Source organism: Protopterus annectens, chromosome 1.part0 (assembly GCF_019279795.1).
Source record: "Protopterus annectens isolate FY-2018-M chromosome 1.part0, PAN1.0, whole genome shotgun sequence".
Classification (NCBI taxonomy): Eukaryota; Metazoa; Chordata; order Ceratodontiformes; family Protopteridae; genus Protopterus; species Protopterus annectens.
The window spans coordinates 448,247,171-448,266,682 of NC_056725.1; the positions used below are offsets into that span (position 1 = coordinate 448,247,171).

General features: G+C 43.4%; 1 protein-coding gene across 1 annotated transcript in view; it reads right to left on the minus strand.

Moving 5' to 3' along the window:
- The window catches only part of CMTR1 (cap methyltransferase 1), a 2,799,821-nt gene that overhangs the window by 152,689 nt on the left and 2,627,620 nt on the right, over positions 1-19,512 (minus strand). Inside the window, exon 23 of the mRNA XM_044060367.1 lies at positions 11,434-11,542. Coding sequence (XP_043916302.1) covers positions 11,434-11,542 — 109 coding nt within the window. The remainder of the gene's footprint in view (positions 1-11,433; positions 11,543-19,512) is intronic.

Genomic DNA, 19,512 nt, shown 5'->3' on the forward strand with positions numbered 1-19,512 from the left:
TTGATTGAATGGATCATGTTTTTATTGCAACAAAATTTCTTGGGACATGGTCTCTTGTCCAAATTGTATAAAGTGGTAAAGAGGGAAACTAAAAAAATGTAATGATACATACTGGAACTATTTTACCCAAATCAATAAAGATCACCAAGTGAAGAAGACATAAAATATTTCTATTATCATCTAAATATACTACATCTCTTACATGGCATTTGTTTACATGGAAGTTTTTTCATAGCTCCTTCTTCATCCCTCATAAAATTGAATTGATGCACAAGAAAAAAGCAACTTTGTTGGAGATGCAAGAAAGAACTTAGAGCAGTCTGGCAACACATGTTCTTTGACTGTACTGTCTTGATTCCTTTTTGGAACAATATTAATTCTTTTTACAAGCATTTTTAGAGATACATCTGTTTTATCTAAATCATTAATTATTTTTAATACCCCTATTCCCACTTGTGTTAAGTAACTGATCTAGAAATTATTACAACCAGATCAAGAATGTACAGAATTACCTCTTGCCTCAATCTATGGACAAAATTTAAAGAACTGCTTAACAAGCAAAAGCATCCTGCAATTGAACAGACATGCAACGACAGGAATTACTAGAAGGCTGATGGAGACTCTTGCAAATAGTTATTTTCTTTGCTTCTGTATTTATAAGATTAGTTTTTTTTTACTTTTAGATACGCATGTACATTTCTGATTACAAATTTTGTATTGATTATGTTTTATGAAAATTTATTAAAAACATTTTCAAAAAAAGATTACAAAGAGGTTAATGTCTATATTAGCCAAGAGAGTGCAGATCAGTGCGGTTTTATGGAAGGGAGCCAAACCATTTAATAACAGTAACAGAGCAATGATGATTCAGAAATAATCAGAATATAAACAAACCCTTTCACTGTTGATTAGTTTGGATGCAAAGAAAACATTTTTAGTTTGGATGCAGAGAAAGCTTTGACAGGGCTTACTGGCATTCATGAGTAGTGCAATGTTAATATTGCATCCCAAAACAGTATAACAGAATTAATAAGGCGAATGCAAACCAGAGGCAAAAAGTGGGAATTCTTTCTTAAGTTTGAATAGGGGGACCCATGAACTGATGTCATCTTCCCCTTTACTATTTGTTATATATCTGTAACCTTCCAAATTAAAAGATAATGCATTTGCAGAAAATAAGAGTTATAACCAGAGAAAAGGAAAATTGCACAAGAAGTTTTTCTGTAATTTTCATCTCACTGCCTGCACAAAATCTCCAGGTTTAATTTATTATAGTATATTTTGACCAAAAAAGTTAAAACTGTTTATATGTTCAAGTAACTCTTAACAAATTTTAGCAAAACTTTAACAAAATGTAGCAGTATATGGTTAGGACAGCCAGGGAAAATAATTTTCAATTAACTTACTTTATGCCTGGCTTCATCACTCAGGGTATGAGTTACAGCTTGATCACATTAATTATGGGTTGAAACTGTGAGACAAAGAACTTTTCAGTGACAAAATTAAACAATAGGTATGACAAGAAGTGAAAATATCCAATTTTATACCGGTGAAGAAGCAAATATGAAGTACTGCTCTGCGTGAATGAGTTTTGCTGCTATTTAAAAGCTCATAAGAATATCTTAATTTAAATTACTTTGTTGTTTAAAATTTTGAATATGTGCTTAACAGAAGAGATGCAAGCTTAAAATTACCCAAATGCACTGTTATGGAATGTAAACAGACAAACATTAAACTCTTTTTACTCATTGTTTTAAAAAAGGTTGTGCCTTTATCACAGTTTTTGGTAATTTATACTCTTTGCATTTAAAGGGTTTATGAATTAAATTTTACTGCCAAGTACATAGAGAGTGAGAGAAACAGCAAGTCACTATTTGTTTTACAAATGCATTTTTCAGCAAACCAAGCACATGTAATTAGATTTCCACTATGATGTGTTAAAGGTGGAGTCACCAAATGAATGCTTAATATTTAGGTGTTCCACTACTTTTGATATTTAGTGGCCTTGAAGAAGGCACTGTATTTAAGGAAAACTCCAAAATGCAATATAACAAACTGCAAGAAAGCAGTAAGGTTGGGTACTGATGCCTGACATTTCGGCAAAGTGGTAGCCACAATAACTACTGTAGCTTTGATTGCAAATGTTATTATCCTGAACCTGACAAATTTAAGTCTGACATTAGGGTGCAGTGGGACACTAAGAGTTTAAATTATTCTCAGGGCATAAAACAAATGAGGATAAAAAAGGCTATGTCAGGAAATAATGTGCCTACACATGAATTAGTTCAACAATTCCAATATGTACAAGGACAAGAAAAGATGAAGTATCCAGTTGTGTGGATTAAAATGGACTCTAAAATGGCAGTGAAGAATATGTGGGAAGAGACCAATTTAAAGATTATTGTAACAATAAGAGATTGGAATCTAATGGCATGAACAATAAGATATAGACATGGAGCTTATTTTAAGGTCTGTTAATCCTCTACATAGATCAAGAATACTTTTAACAGCCAGAAAAAAAGTTGTGCCTAATAAAGAGTTGAAGGAAATTAGTTGTGAAGAAAAAGAAGTTATGTACTCACCATAACGTTCCATCTGAGTAGTCGTACTTCATTTGTCTTCAACCTGTGGGTTTCAGATCCACATCGGATCTGACACGGCCGTATTTTCCAGCTATGGATCCGAGCTCCAGACTACTCCCCTTACTCCACAATGCCCCCTGTCTCCCTTCAATTCGAGTTTGCTGCCTAAAAGGTATCATCTAACCGACCCAACATCACATCATAACAAGGATCTCCATTACACTCCTTGACCTGAACAGAGTCAAGAGCCACACACTTTATACAAGGTTGAAAACATAGCCTGCATCCATGATAAGGTCAGGGGAAGGAGGGGGGGGGGGAGGCTGAAGACAAATGAAGTATAACTACTCAGATGGAATGTTAGGGTGAGTACATAACTTCTTTATCTGAAGTAGTTTACTTCATTTGATCTTCAACCTGTGGGACAGAGTCCCCAGCTACCATAAACTCCTGGGTGGCCCTCATGGAAGGATATTCTCGAGCACCGCAGAACCAAAGGACGCTCTATTCCAAGACATGATATCCAACTTGTAATAAGGTATGAGATGAGGACCAAGTAGCTGCCGAGCAGATATCATCCCGAGACACCCTAGACCAGAAGGCAGCTGAAGTAGACATAGACCGGGTGGAGTGTGCCTTCATATGTCCTGGCAAGGACCTATCTTTCACCTCATAGGCTCGAGCAATGCATAAGGAAATCCATCGAGCAATTGTTACCTTGGAAACTGGGTTGCCTAAAAAGGGTCTAGCGTAAGACAAGAATAACTGATCAGATTTACGGAAGGACTTTGTCCTATGTAAGTAAAATCTCAGCTGCCTTTGAACATCAAGCAGCTGCAACTTGTATTCCCCTTTGATTTGGGAGTTGGGGAAGAAAACTGGTAAATTTATCGTTTGGTTAATATTGGCTTCTGAGGCCACCTTAGAAAGAAAGGATGGGTTAGTACATAATGACACTCTATCCTTGTGAAAGATCATGTAAGGTACCTTGATAGAAAGAGCTTGAAGCTCTAACGCTCTTCTTGCTGAGGTAATGGCCACCAAGAATGCAGTTTTCCATGTCAAAAACTGAAGATTAACGAAGGCTGCCGGTTCGAAGGGTGCACAAACCAATACCTGTAACACTAAGGTAAGATCCCACGGAAGCGCAGGGTCCTAAACCAGAGGTCTAAGTAGAAAGGTCCCTTTAAGGAATGTTTTACACAGTTTGGAAGAAGCCAGGGGAGACATATTCACCCCCACATGGAAATTAGAGATAGCAGCCAGCTGCACCTTAACTGTGGAAGAACTAGCACCCTGATGGAAGATGCTGGCCAAAAACTCTAAGACCACTGAAAAAGAAGTCGTGAAAGAGTCCAAAGCTCACTGATTAGCCCATATGGAAAAACATCTCCATTTGCTATGATACACCTTTCTGGTGGAGGATTTGTGAGCCGCCACCAAAATGGACTTTACGAAGGATGACAATCAGGGAGTCCTGATAATCATGGGAACCGGAGAGGCCAAGCCGTGAACTTCAGACTGTCCAGATCTAGGTGAGGGATCCCTGAGGGATGAGAAAGAAGACCCGGGACTGGATCCAATGTCCATGGAGGAACAACCAGGTGAGACCACAGTGAGGGGAACCAAACCTGGTGAGGCCAGAATGGGGCAATGAGGATAACCGTGCTCCCCAGCCTTCGAGCTTTCTGAAGAAACTTGGACATAAGCAGGAGTGAGGGATAAGCATAGAGGAGACTGCGAGGCCAAGCATGAACCAGTGCATCTCTGGGGGCTTCCCCCTCCAGGGAATTCATGCCAAAAAACTCGCTGCATTTTGTGTTGGAAGGAGATGCAAAGAGATCGCAGCAAGGCTTACCCAACTTTCAAAAGATCTGTTCTGCTGCTGAAGGATTCAGAGACCACTCATAAGGAATCAGAATCAATCTGTTGAGCCTGTCCACTAAAACGTTGGACCGCCCTGGAATCTGTGTTGCTACTAGAAAGCGGCTCATGGAGATCGCCCATTCTCACACTCTCATGGCTTCTTGACAGACAGGATAAGATCTGGTTCCCCCTTGTTTGTTGATGTACCAGACTACTGACATGCTGTTTGCCTGAATGGCAATCGTGCCTAGAGGAAGATGGGCATGTAGTGCCTGCAAAGCCAAAAGAACCACCCTCATCTCCAGAATGCTGATAGGCAACTCGGTCTCGGAGGGGGACCATGCGGCTTGGACCATCCTTCCCAAGCAGTGCCCCCCCCAGCTGGGAGGCGTCCATGGTCACCATGGTGATGGGGAAAAAAGGGTGAAAGGAACGTTCTTTGAGGATATCTGGAGAGTGAATCCACCACTGAAGGGAGTCCCTGCATACCCTTGAGACTCTCACTGGAAAAGTGAGATGAAGGTGTAACAGGGATCACTGGACAGCAAGTGTCCATCAATGGCAGGAGATTGATTGTGGCCGCCATCGAACCTAAAGCCCTGAGCACTGCTGCAGCTGTGGGGACTTGGGCTTTTAGAATTTGTAAGACATGTGTTCTTAAACTGCATATCCTGTCCGGGGTGACAAAAACTTTCATTTGAAGAATGTCCAAATGTGCCCCAATAAATTCCAGAATCTGAACTGGCTCTAGAGACGATTTGTTCAGGTTGATGGTTATCCCCAGATTGTTTGCTAACTGGATGAAGTAATCCCGGGCCTGACATAGTAGATGCTCTGAGGGGGCAGCAAAGAACCAATCGTCCAGGTATGGGAAGACCTGAATACCCTGGAGCCTCAGGTGAGCTGCTACAACTGCCATCACTTTGGTAAACACCCTGGGGCCTGTGGGGAGACTAAAGGGGAGGGGGCTCTGAACTGGTAGTGATTGGCTCCCAGCCAGAAGTGAAGAAACCTCCAGGAGTGTCTGTCTATTTTGATGTGGCAGTATGCATCCTGGAGATCGATCGAGCACATCCAGTTTGTGGATGCAGAAAAGGCAGGATCGAGTGGAGTGTGACCATCTGGAATTTTGTCTTGGTTACTGACAAGTTCAATGTGGACAGATCCAAGATGGGTCTAAGGTCCCCCTTTTCTTTGGCACTAAAAAGAACCTGGAGTAAACATCGGATCTGGACTGGCCTGGGGGGACCTGTTGGATGACTCATTTGTTCAGCAGCTTTCCTATTTCTAGTGCTGCCTCTTCCCGCTGCACGGGTGGAACATCTGGGAGGAGTTTGTTCGGAAAGGGGATGTTCCTTGAATGGAATGAAATATCCTCTGGATATGATACGCAACATCCAGCGATCTTTCGTAATGACTCCCATGCCTTCGGGTATAGTGACAGGCGACCCCCGACTGCCTCCAGAGATGAGCAGTCAGGGAACCCCTCAGGGCTACTGCCTGGGTACCTCTGAAAAGGGTTCTCGGGCGGCGTCTGTTCTGACTCCCTCTGCCTCTGGGGGCTGGAGAATCCCAAGCGTCCTGGGAAAACGTGAGAGACTTCTGGAACCACATCATCTTCGCTCCTCGCTGATTCCTGAAAAGGATTTTTGAGGAGAGGAGAAGTGGATCTCGATGGCAGACAGTGTCTTCCCATCCTTCTTGCTCTGGATCAAAGTCTATTACACAGATTTCCCGAAGAGGGAAGAACCATCATAAAGGTCATTGGTGAAAGTTGCTTTGAAGGGCTATGGGAATTGACACAACCGGAGCCAGGTGTAACGCCGGGCCTGGCCGCCCTTGCGGCTCCCTCCGTAGCATGAGAGAGCAGTCACACAAACGTGTTGACAGCTTTTAGAGTGGCCATTCGAGCGGAGAAGGTTTTCTTGTCCTCCGCCGACATGGACTCTGGAGTAGACTCCGTGATCTCCTTCACTAGGTTGCTCTGGAGTCTAATGGCTTGTGCCATATAGCTCAGTGCTCTCACTGAGAAGGTTGCTGAAGCATATACTCGCTTCCCAAAACGGTCCATCGCTCTTGATTCTCGAATGGGGGTGGAATGTGGAGTTCTCCTGAGCGAGCTCCTTCTTGGTGGCAGCCGCCACCATCATCGCATCTAGCGGGGATCCTTTGTTCCAATGCGTCCTGTCTGACGGGGGACTCAGCACTTTGTTGGGGCACTTGGGGATGGGCTCTAAGGTGTCCTGGTCCTTCCATGCCCTAGATGTTATTAAATCCACTAGTAGGTCGGCAGATGGTGACACCCAAGAGGTAGATGGGCCCGAGCCAAATGCCTCCAGGAACACGGACTCATCTGAGGTAGGTCTGGGGGCTGACCACCCCCCCGGCGAAGGAGCTCCATGATGTCTCCAAAGGACACACACTCGGGGGTGACTTTGGGGAACCTTCCCCTTCATGCAAGTCCATGTCTTCTGTGAGGGAGTCTGGTGAAGAGTCCAAGTGCCTCCTCTTACACTTACGTTTGCGGGGTACCTCCTTGGGAGGACTCACAAACCACTTAATGCTCCACAGAAACTGCCTGGGGCATCGAGGCCACAGGCTGTCCCCTGAGACAGCAAGCCAGTCAGAACGGCACTCAGGACCATGGGGATCTGGGTGGAGTCCGAAGGCAAAATGGTCAGAGGCCTCGACAGAGAGAGAACCCTCTCCACCACATCGAATGCAGAAGGGGAGCAAACCTCTTGGGATGCACTGGCAGGGCCCATCCCCCCTCTGAACCAAAAGGGGAGTTGGAGCCGAACCTCCAGGAGCCAAGATGCTGAGAAAGATGCTCTGCTCCGAAGCACTCGGAGCAGACAGCCCCCCTCAGATCCGACCCCAATGCTATGGCTCCAACAGCCCAGATCCAATCCTATTAGATCCGACAAGCTCAAAGCAATGGGCGGTGTCGAGGTACATGGTACCGTCGGCGCTGACCCCTCGACCCAGAGAGTCCTCGGATCCAAGGGCTCCAAAACCACCGGTTGGATTGGAGAAGGAGTTATTGGTCGGAACAAAGGTTGCAAGGAGCCCCCTCTGGAGGGAGAGGGTGCCAGCAAGACCCCATCTGTATCTGAGTGCAGATGAATCTCCGCATCTTGTCCATCTCCGCTTCGCTTAAACTTCGGATGGAGCGGGAGGATGTCACCAAAACTGGACAGGAGAGCTGGTGGGGAGAAGTCCTTACTGGGGACCGGCTACGAATCTCCTTGGGCTCGGAGAACCTGGGGGAACGAAAGCGAGGAGACCCAGGCCTAGTCGCTGGCCTGAGTTTCAGTGGTGGAGCTGCCTCCGATGAGCAGTCAGGGGACTGCTTGTGGGAAAGTTCCTTCTTGGCCTTGTCCCCTTCCCCAGACCTCTTGGTGGGAGTTTGAGTCCCAGAGCCTGGGGAAGAGGAAGTAGAAGCAGCAGCCGCTGCTATCCCTGTTGGGGAGGAAGGGACGGTAGGCACTGAAGAGGGTAGTAATCCTGTCAAAAATCAAATTGTCCCGCCTGTCCTTAAGTGCTCTAGGGTGGAAACCAGCGCAAATAGGACAGGGGGACTTGAGGTGATCTGCACCCAGGCAAACCACGCATAGTGTGTGGCCATCTGCTGGGGACAGCTTACGTTCACACTCTGTGCATTTTCTAAATCCTGCCTTAGGGGCTTCAGCCATACCCACACAGGCCCAAACGGCACACACACACACGCTCTCTCTGACAAAAAAGAAGGAGATGAGAGAAAAGTTTTTTTTTTTTTTTTTTATATCCGACGCAGTCGCAAGTGAGAAAAAGGATGTCAGAAAGAAGATAGATACAGTCAGAGAGAAAGAACCCAGAGAAAAGTTCACTTACGTGGCCCACTAACTGGAGCTCAGAAACCACATTTGCAACCTCTGCAGCGGCAAACGAGATCTGAAGGGAGACAGGGGGCATTATGGGTAAGGGGAGGAGTCTGGAACTCTGATCTATAGCTGGAAAATGCGGCCGTGTTGGATCCGATGTGGATTCGAAACCCATAGGTTGAAGATTAAATAAACTACTTCAGATCAGATGGTAAGAGTAAAGCTCAATCTGCCAGAAACTCATGTTGGCATCTAATACAAAAACGTATTTAGCATCAGACATAGTTGACACCTTTGCATCTATCAGTAAAGGATAAGGTCTTAGGCGGGGAGGTTTATACAAATTCTGGGATTTTCTTGCTTTACAAGTTTAGCACATTCAGTAGGATCCAATTGTTAAACAATCACAGCTATGTTCTGCATTCATTTAAACCCTTGCTCCACTCTCTCCCTCAGAGTTACTGGCACTCTGTGAGCAAATGGACAACTAGTACTGCATGTGCAGACATTTTGATGATACCTCCTAGCAAACATCCAAGCCCAGTAAACAAATCTGCACATTTCTACAAAATATTATCACTTGACTCAAACCGTTAATAATGCAGTTAAGTTCAATTTTCAGCTTGCTAATTGCTTAACTATTAATGAAAGCTCCTTATCATAACTGCAAGAAACCTAATTCTTAGTCTCAAAACTATAAAAAAAAGTGTAATTTAAAGGGAAATACTGCAAGCGAGGGGCTGTTCCACCTACAACTATGCTATTTATATGCACTAACTCCAAGATTACTATATCATGGAGTAACAGGGATACTCTGAGGTTTTGTAACCTCAGAATTGGTATGCAACCCCTTTTTCATAGGTTTTGTCTCGTGTTCCAATGACTGCAGTTTCATTTCTTGCACTTTCGGTAGGAACCCCTTAATGAAGCACTTAGGGCAATATTCTGACTAGCATTAGTGAGAAACTACCTCTGCATCTTGTAGCTTTGAAACTTTAAGTATAAACTTTGAAAAAATCTTACTGAAAATATATATCTCTCAATCTCAACACAAGAAATCTGGACAGAACCAAAAATAATGGGAGGACAAAGGCCTAAAATAGGGGCATAATTTAAATACTGCTCTTATAAACTTACAAAAATGCTACAGTAACAGGCTTTGCATTATCATGCATTTTGTGAAGGATATGAAGCCTGAAACTCAAATATATGTCATTATTTAGGCACTTCATCCTCAGGGAGTTGCTAGAAAATCACAAATTTTATGAAGAACTGACCAAAAATATAACCCAAAAATCAGGACAGTTGAGAGCTGTGTTTCAAAAATGATATGCTTACCATTACTGAGCTTTTCTGAACAACTGCTCTTAGTATGCTCTAAGCAGTGTACTGTAATTCATTTCAGCATCTCCACAGTACCAGCAACTATTTCTTTTTTACCATTCTTAACTTCAATAATATGCATACTGTGCACAACATTCAAGTAATTTCTTGTATAGACTTGCAAAATGTTTTTGCCTTCACACAGCCTGCAAAATAATTAAATCCTACATATTACTTTTCTCGTATCTGTACACATACCAAGTGCACAAAACACTAATTCTAACTATAGAAATATTTCTACACACCATCTTGGATTCCTCATGACTTTTGCTGTTTGTTTCAGTTATAATCACACACTTCATTTTCCCAATCAGAAGTGTGAGACACATAACTTTAAATCCTGCAACTACAAAAAATGAACTGCAACACACACACACACACACAAAATGAATGCTGAAACTCACTTTGGTATCAATCATTTTTTTATGAGGGGGGGGGTCATGTTTCTCACCTCTGCATCTTAATCTTATACACTCTAACTCCAAGACTAATGAATCCTGGAGCTGGGGGGGGGGGGGGGGCAAGGGTAGCAGAAACACTGCAGCTATGGACTTAACATATGTTGTTCCTATTTACACATACAAACTCCCTTTTCCATAGATCTTAAGGCTGACTCTGAAATTTTAAAAAGCACACCATACTTTCACTTTGTGCTTTTAGTCTTACAATATTTATTTATTAGTTCATTTTTACCCCACTGTCTATCAGGCATCAATTCCTCCAGGTTACTTGGCTCATTTGTTCCCTATCACTGGGGAAACCAGTCAGTCATTATTCTGACAGCCATTAGAGGTGGTTCCAGGTTTTGTGTTTTTATCCGTATCCCATGCTTGCACTCAATAATGTACTGGAGAGAGGACATGCAATGAGCTAACAGTGAATGATGTCCCCTCACTTCCAAAAGGGAATTTCTTCTGAAGCAGTTCTGCCCTTCTTCTTTGAAGTACAAGTGGTAGTTTCCAAGGTTTCCTCCTGGGAAATCATATCCCTTTCCACCCCCTGGACGAGGCAAATGGGCATGGCCCTTCACTTCTTCCTCTCCCTGCTTGGTTCCTGCAAGTATGGTAGGCATACAAAACATGCATACTTCTTATAGGTAATATCCCTTTTCTTAAAGTTATACTCTGCATACTTTTAAGAAAATATAACTGCTTCCTTCAAAATGCTTTACCAAGTAAAAGCATTTTAAACTATAATAAACATTTTCTAGTTATTTAGTGCCCAGCCAAATATACTGGAAAAGAATCATTAGTTTGTTTAACAGGAAAAACCACTGTCTGCTATATCTGCTCAGTAACTGGCATTCTGAGGCTTTGGCTGTCTCACACTTACTGCTTAGCAGTGAAGTGACAGTAAAACCACCCTGTAAAAATGAGGGATGTACTGCATATCAAGCCAAAAACACAAGATGCTTAAGGATATGCCCTGCAATGGGGGCTTTAACTGAAATGACAAAGCTTACACTGAAGTTATACAGGCTAGCATTACAGTTACACAGCTTATAATGTTCAAAACCACCATGAGTACATTACATAATGTGCTTTACATTAAAAATTATCAAGCAACTCATTTTCTCCCCATCCCAGTCAAAATATGGAACTGTAGCAATGAGGAAGTCAGACACAATACTTGGTCTTTGGATAAGAATACAAAGCATGCAGAAAAAACAATGGAACACAACAATGAATACACAGATTAAACGAATTTTGATCCTTAACATCTTCCCAAATTTCACTTACTGAAAGTTTGCTACTGAGCTTGCAGGAAGTGTATAGGTTGATTCTGTTGTTGTCTTATTGAAGAAAAATTTTCGTTTTGTACCCTTGCTGTATGCCATGGTCCATGGTTCTGAAAGAGAAAAATAAAACGAGAAATGCAAAAAGGATTGATCTAAACATTGATTGCACCTTGCTCAAGACGGCAACACATCATGGTCTTGTGAACACAATAAGTATGCCATTTCAGTTAAGTATACTTCTGGACAAATAAAAAAGGACTTGCTCACAGTACATAATCCGTGATGACAGGAGGTACTGCCAGGCGAAGTAGGGCAGTGGATGTATGACTTGTGCCAGCACAGCTAGCTGGAAATTTGTAAATTATATGTCATTTGTATATCAAACTGATTTGTACAGATGCTTGTGCTGAAAATGTACTTGTGAGGTTTGCTTGAGTTAAAATGTAACAACAGTGCATCTTGTTGGAATGAAAAAATAAGTACATTTATTACTGTAACTGAATTAAATGCATATGTTTTAACAGAGGACACTATGACAGCAAAGGTTAACCAGCTAGCTTACTTTAAGGAAAACACTAGTTATGTACTTACCATAATTTGGTATCTGTGTTACCCTATTTCATTATTCATCAGGTCTGAGACTTGGATCTGATGTCAGACCCAATCAGGCAACTTTACAGTGTAGATTCAAGGATCGAGCTCATCCCACTCCCATAATCCCTTTCTACCTTAAAACCCTCAGATCAAGTTTGCTGATCAAGGATAGAAAACCACCAGGGCACCTATCTACCCAGAAATAGGCAACAGTAGCATTAGAACCGCAAGAGGCGGAAGCTCAAGGGTCCAAACCCCAGCCTCTCCAGAACCATCAGAAACACGGAAGGGGAAAGAAGAGCAGGAGGTGATGAATAATGAAATAGGATAAGAGAGATACCAAGTTATGGTAAGTACATAACTATTGATTTGATGACATCCATTTCATTATTCATCACGTCTAGGTCAGAATCCTCAGCTACAAAAAACCCTGGGTGGCCCAAGTAAGGACGTGCCTGAGGACTGTGGAACCAAAAGATGCCCTACCTCTAAGGAAGTGCCTGAGCACTCTGGAATCAAGACACCTCTGGAGACCATATCCAGTTTACAATGAGCAACAAAAGTGTGAGGAAGACAGATAAATTAACCTACTATTTACTACACAAAAATAGATAAAAGATGCACTAGCCCAATGAAAACACCTTAATAAATGCTGCAAGCCAGAAATCACATCTATACCTAAATGCGGCAAACTAGATCTGAGGGTTTGAAGGTAGAAAGGGATTATGAGAGTGGGAGGAGCTCGAGCCTTGAATCTACTCAGTAAAGTTGCCAGATTGGATCAGGCATTGGATCCAAGACCTAGACATGATGAATAACGAAATGGATAACATCAGATCAAGGGAAATGTAAATGAGCTGTTAAACCACTGAATCGGCAACTCCACAGTACCGAACAGGACCAGAGATGGTGGGTCTGGAAGAAGCCTTTGTTCATTAGCTCAGTAAAAAAAGGGGAAACCCCAGGGACTGTCAAACATTTAAGATGTGTATTGCAGCTGTCTATGCTAAATTTCTGTTTCAGCTTCAAAGGGGGGTTACTGTGAGAACCTAGAGTCAGGTGACCAGATGAGGTCATTCTGCAAGCCATCTTGGATATTATATTTTAGAGGGAGTAATCTCTAAGGATGGAGTATTCTGATTTGGGGAACCTGACTAGAAAGACTGCTCACATATTTCATTGTACCTTGCTCTACCAAGTAAGTTATTAGGGAATAGTAATTCTCCCAGATTCAGCCTGGAATATAGTGAAGCTTAGTTTATATATTGTTTTTCATTATTTGTATGAGTCTGTCCATCAATACTGTTTTCAATATTTCTTGTGATTTGAACTCTGTGGGTTCTGTGGTTTACTGTGAGGTTAAATTCAGTGTTTTCATGTGCTTTTACTATTTACTATAAAATATATTTAAATATTTTATCGTGGCCAGTCCTTGTAGAAAGTACTTAACCTTTGAGAGTGTTTACATTTATTTGGTGACACTGTGTGGGCCACTCCAGAAGGCCTAGCTATCTTGGTGAACTACTACCAATTGTATTACACAGTATAATCAGACACCCTTTGTTAAGGGCCTTAGAGTAGCTGACTATGGAGTGTCTGGTGGCAGTGATAACTACCTTATATTCTGGGCCGAAGGAGGCATGGCAGGTAAGTCCGTGCTAGCCTTTTCCAGGTGTGTGTGTGTGTGTGTGTGTGTGTGTGTGTGTGTGTGTGTGTGTAAAGAATCAAATCTCTCAGTGTGTGTGTGTGTGTGTGTGTGTGTGTGTGTGAGCTACTTGGGGCAGACACACAAAGTTCTGGGTTTATAGAGAGGGTGCAGGAGGACTTTGCATGGGCACTCAGCTTAGGACCTAACCCCTCAGCTGTACCAGCGGGAAGTCTAATTGGGGACCTGGAGGGAGACAAATACAGAGAAATCCAGACCTCGGTCTGAGTGCGCTCTCTGTGTGCTCTTAAGGGAAACTGTGCTTGATACAGAGAAGTCTGCATCTGGAAATACTGAGTGTACCCATTTGTATTCCAAGTGCACGTCCCTCTCCAGTGTCAATGGTGAGGATTCAGGCTCCTTGACTACTGGCCCAGAGAAGGGTTGTCACATACTGGTGGCAGTGGTGGGATCATCATGTGTCACATACTGGTTGGCAGTGGTGGGACCATCACTCCTCACATATTGGTGAGCAGTGATGTGGATACTAATTGAATTTCTGTAGCCTGTAAGCAGTTGTCACTAAAAAAGTGTACTCTCAAGCAGCCACAAAGTAGAAATTCAGAGTTTCATATCACAATAGCTTAGTTAGTCAGGGAGAGCAGCCAAAGGATGTCTGCAGAGGATTATGGCAAGCTGACAAGGAACCAGTTGGCTGAGATGTGCCAAGCCACAGGACTGGTGCATGCAAACCTGACTAAAGGGGAAATGATTGCAGCCATAATCACAGCTACAGCATGGACCAGCAACCAGAAAGACAACCAGTCAGGCACTGAGGATGTACAGCTCTCAGAAACACAACAGTTCAACTTTTCCTCAGAGGACATAAAAATCCTTCTAGAGTCAGAGACCTGAAATGGAAGCAAAACATTTGGAACTAGAATCATCAGAGAGACTGTGGCATTTGGCAGCCAAAGAAAAGCAGAAAAAGTGTCAACATGACAGAGAGATGCTGACTCTTCACCAGGGTCATGGAGGTAATGGGGAAGGGAATAACTGAACCTCAGAAGTAATAAAGGACGATAAATTTCTACCACAATTTACAGTGGGTGATAATTCTGATAGTTTTATACATTTATCTGGAAGGATATGTAAACAATATAAAGTTGACCAAGGGCTCTGGGTACGGTTCCTGACCCCCTTACTCCATGATAAAGCTGTGACTGCTGTTTCTAGACTGTCTGATACTGATTGCTTAAACTATGATACTGTTTAAAATGTTTATTGGAATTTTTTAAGTTAACACCTGAAGCTTACAGAAAAAGGTTTGTGAGCACAGACACAACGCAGGTGAAAGTGCATGTGATTATCTTGCTGAACTAAGCATTTATTTTCATAGGTGGGTGAGTTCATGTCAGGGCACCACTTTTCAAGGGCTGGCAGACCCTTTGGTGAGGGAACAAGCTCTTAGCAAGTTGCCTAAGGACATGAGAATCTGGTTGGCAGACCGGGAATGCAGCTCTGCAGATGAACTGGAGAAAAAAAGGGGATCTCTACCCAGCAAGCATGGTATCACTGCACAGGAAAGGGATACCCTGTGCTGCATATGGATATAAGGGAACCCATGGTGGGCAGCCTAAACCACCCCAACAGAGTCCGCCAGTAACAGGGGAAGCCACTAGTTCAGTTGCATGTCCAGGATCAAGGGTTAAATGTTTTAAATGTAACCAGTGGGGCCATGTAGCATATAGATGTCCATGGAGACAAGGTGAGAAACAAAAGGTGGGGGAGTCAGCAAGTGGAAATAACAGACTGCCAGTGGTAAGTTGTCTGGAAACAAAAGAGGTACCAAACTACCACAAGAGGTTATACCTTATACTAGTGGATGGAAAACAGACCACTGCTAAGAGACACACAGCCTCTGATTTAACCATTATGAAGCCTGCAGTGGTTAAAGAGTAACAGTACTCGTTTGGGCAGTCCACTCCAGTGAGAGTTTTAGGAGGGATCCCATTCCAAATGCCTTTGGCCAGGGTTCATCTTGACTGGGAGGGTGGAAAAGGAAGTAGGTGTGTTTGAGGATATACCTGCAGATGTCTTGATAGGGAATAATTTTGATAATGCAGTACCTTTTGTGCATGCAGTGACATGCAGTCAGGCTTGGAGATAGGAATGTGGGTCTGGTACCCTAGGGTAGACCGAGATAAGAGCATATCTGTGAAGCCAGGACGGACGATGTGACTAATTCAGAGAGGGAGCTACCCTGTAGCACTGACCCTGATGATGAGCCACTGTTGCTGGTAGGTACTGATGTTCCTTGGACAGGATGACTGCAAGGGGAGAGGTGAGAGTTAGTACCCAGGCTGACGGGCACCAATGTCAGAAGATACCAGACTTCCTGTGGAAGGGGAGCTGGGAAAAGTCACAAAAATACACTTGAGACAGGCTCAGCTCTTAGACACAACATTACAAGGCTTGAGGAAGGTAGCAAGGGAAGCACCTGATTCTCAAGGAAAAAGAGAGTCTGTATAATAGAACAAAGGGTTATTGTATACACAGCAGACCCCTGAGGGAGGGATAGAAGGTGAGGTAATACAGCAGTTGGTACTGCCCACAGCCTACCATCTGGCACTTCTGGCCATAGCCCATGACATTCCTTTTTCAGGTCATATGGGTATAAAATATAACAAGAGACGTATTATGCAGAACTTTTATTGGCTTGGGATTGCCAGGGATGTAACAGGGTAATGCAGGATCTGTGAGAAGTGCCACAAACGTAGGCAAGGCAGGAGACAAGGTCAAAGCTCATTTGATACATTTGCCTGTGACTACTAAGGAGCCATTTGAGAGAGTAGCTATATATATTGTAGGGCCTCTGGGTATTCCAAGTCCCACAGGAAAGAAGTACATCCTAGTGGTAGTACATTATGCTACTAGATACCCTGATGTTGTGGCTCTGTCCTCCATACAGGCACAGAAGGTGGAAAATGCTTTGTTAGAGATTTTCAGCAGGGTAGGTTTCTCAAAAGAAATACTGACTGGTAGCAGTGATAACTACCTTATACTCTGGACCAAAGGAGGCATGGCAGGTAAATCTGTGCCAGCCTTTCCCAGATGTGTGTGTGTGTGTGTGTGTGTGTGTGTGTGTGTGTGTGTGTGTGTGTGTGTGTGTGTGTGTGTGTGTGTGTGTGTGTGTGTGTGTGTATGTGTGTGTGTGTGTGTGAAGAATCAAATCTCTATGTGTGTCAGCTACTTGAGGCAGGGAGATGAAGCACTGGGTTTAAAGAGAGGGTGCTGGAAGACTTGGCTTGGACACTTGGCTGAGGACTTAACCCTACAGCTATACCAGTGGGATGTCTTACTGGGGACTTGGAGAGAGACAGATATAGAGAAATCCAGACCCTGGGCTGAGTATGTTTCCTGTGTGCTTGATGCAGAGAGGTCTGCCTCTGGAAATACTGTGTGTACCCATTTGTATTCCAAGTGCACGTCCCACTCCAGTGTAAGTGATGAGGATTCAGGTTCCTTGAAGCCCCAGAGAGGGGTTGGCAGTGGTGGGACCATCACTCGTCACATAATCATGTAACATGAAGCATATTATCCAGTCACATGCTTGCTTTTGTCTATTTATTTTCTTACTGACTTTGTTTACTTGTTTATTTATATAGCCTCAGTGGTACAGGCCCATTTTCAAGGGGGTGGGGTTCTGAGGAGAAAAGTCTCATTACAACGCAAGTAACAGAAAAAAAGAACAAGTAACCCACACACAATGGTTTTTACTGTAGTAACATACAGCATATGTTAAATTCACATTACCAAATACAAATGAGGGTATGGTGCCTGAAACAACCCATTTTGCTTATCTAGTTTTATAACACAGATCCCTCCAATCCAATACCTAGCAAATTTGCAAGATGAAAATAAGAAGTTATGTACTCTCCATAACGTTCCATCTGAGTAGGTACTTCATTTGTCTGCAACCTGTGGGTCTCGGATCCGACCGGCAGCTTTCCAAGCTTCAAAATCCGAGCTCCTAGCTCCTCCCCTCTACCCATAATCCCCCGTCACCACCACACTACCTCAGATCGGTTTTGCTGTATCACCTGATAAACCTGTAATAAACAGGTTCAGATATTCTCAAGAATCATAAATGATCCTAGAAACCCGATACAGGTTAGGGGGATGGCGGGGGGGGGGATGGTTGCAGACAAATGAAGTACCTACTCAGATGGAACGTTATGGTGAGTACATAACTTCTAAATCTGAAGTAGTTACTTCATTTGTTCTGCAACCTGTGGGACAGAGTCCCCAGCTACCTAAACAAAGAAACCTGGGTGGCCTATGGAAGGATATTCCGAAGCACCGCGGAGCCAAAGGACACCCTGCTTCTAGATATCATGTCCAGCTTATAATGAGAAATAAATGTATGAGCAGAAGACCAAGTGGCTGCTGAACATATGTCGTCCAACGGCATCCTGGACCAGAAGGCTGCAGAAGTTGCAATGGACCGTGTGGAATGTGCACGAATTTTAAATGGGGTTGTTTTGCCCAATGCCTTATAAGCCTGAGAAATACATTGACAAATCCAATTAGCCAGTGTCACTTTGGATATAGGTTTTCCCATGGATGAAGGAGCAAATGACAGAAACAGTTGATCAGCCTTACAAACGTCTTTGGTCCTGTGCAGGTAAAAACGCAACTGTCTATGTACATCTAGTGTATGCAACATGTATTCTCCCTTATTTTGAAATTTCTTGAAAAACACTGGCAGATTGATAGTCTGATTGATATTTGCCACAGATGCCACTTTTGGTAAAAAAGACGGATTAGTCCTGAGAGACACTCTGTCATTGTGAAAAATAAGATAAGGAGGTTTCATGCACAAAGCTTGGAGCTCTGAAACCCTTTTAGCAGAAGTTATGGCTACCAAGAATGCTGTTTTCCAGGACAGAAAATTAAGGGGTACAGAAGCTGCAGGTTCAAAAGGAGGTTTTGTTAAGGCTTGCAGAACAAAGGTTAAGTCCCAAGGGGGAGTCACGGATTTCACCGGTGGCTTGAGAAGGAAAACGCCACGCAAGAATGTCTTACACAATTTTGTAGACGCTAGGGATCCTAATCTGTTTCCCACATGAAAATGGGATATTGCTGCCAACTGTACTTTCACCGTTGATGCACTGGCCCCTTGTTCAAATATCATGGACAAAAAATCCAAGACTGTAGGAATCGGAACAGTAAAAGGGTTGAGACCCTGGCTGTTAGCCCAGATAGAAAATCGTTTCCACTTGCTATTACAGATTTTCCTGGTGGATGGTTTATGAGCCGCTACCAGAATAGTTTTCACTGGTGACGAGATACCGGGTGTCCTTGCCATTAGTGGAACTGGATCAACCAAGCCGCGAGCTTGAGGTTTACCAGGTTCGGTGTTGGGCACCCTGTTGGGTGCGAGATCAGATCTGGAATGGGATCCAGGATTAAAGGGGAGGAGAGACTGTGAGACCGCAGGTATGGAAACCAGATTTGACGAGGCCAGAATGGGGCTATGAGGATAATTTTGTTTCCCAACCGTGCGGCTTTCTGAATGAATTTCGCCATGAGCGGAAGCGGGGGGTAAGCATAGAGGAGACCGGGAGGCCAAGCATGAATCAGAGCATCTCTGGGGCTCTCCCCTTCTGGGGGAAGAATTGTGAAGAACTCGCTGCATTTTGTGTTTTGGGGAGTAGCAAAGAGATCGCAGCGAGGCCAACCCCACTTGTGGAAAATTTCCTTCGCAACTTTCGGATTGAGAGACCACTCGTAAGGACTGACAATTACTCAACTCAATTTGTCCACCAGGATGTTGGA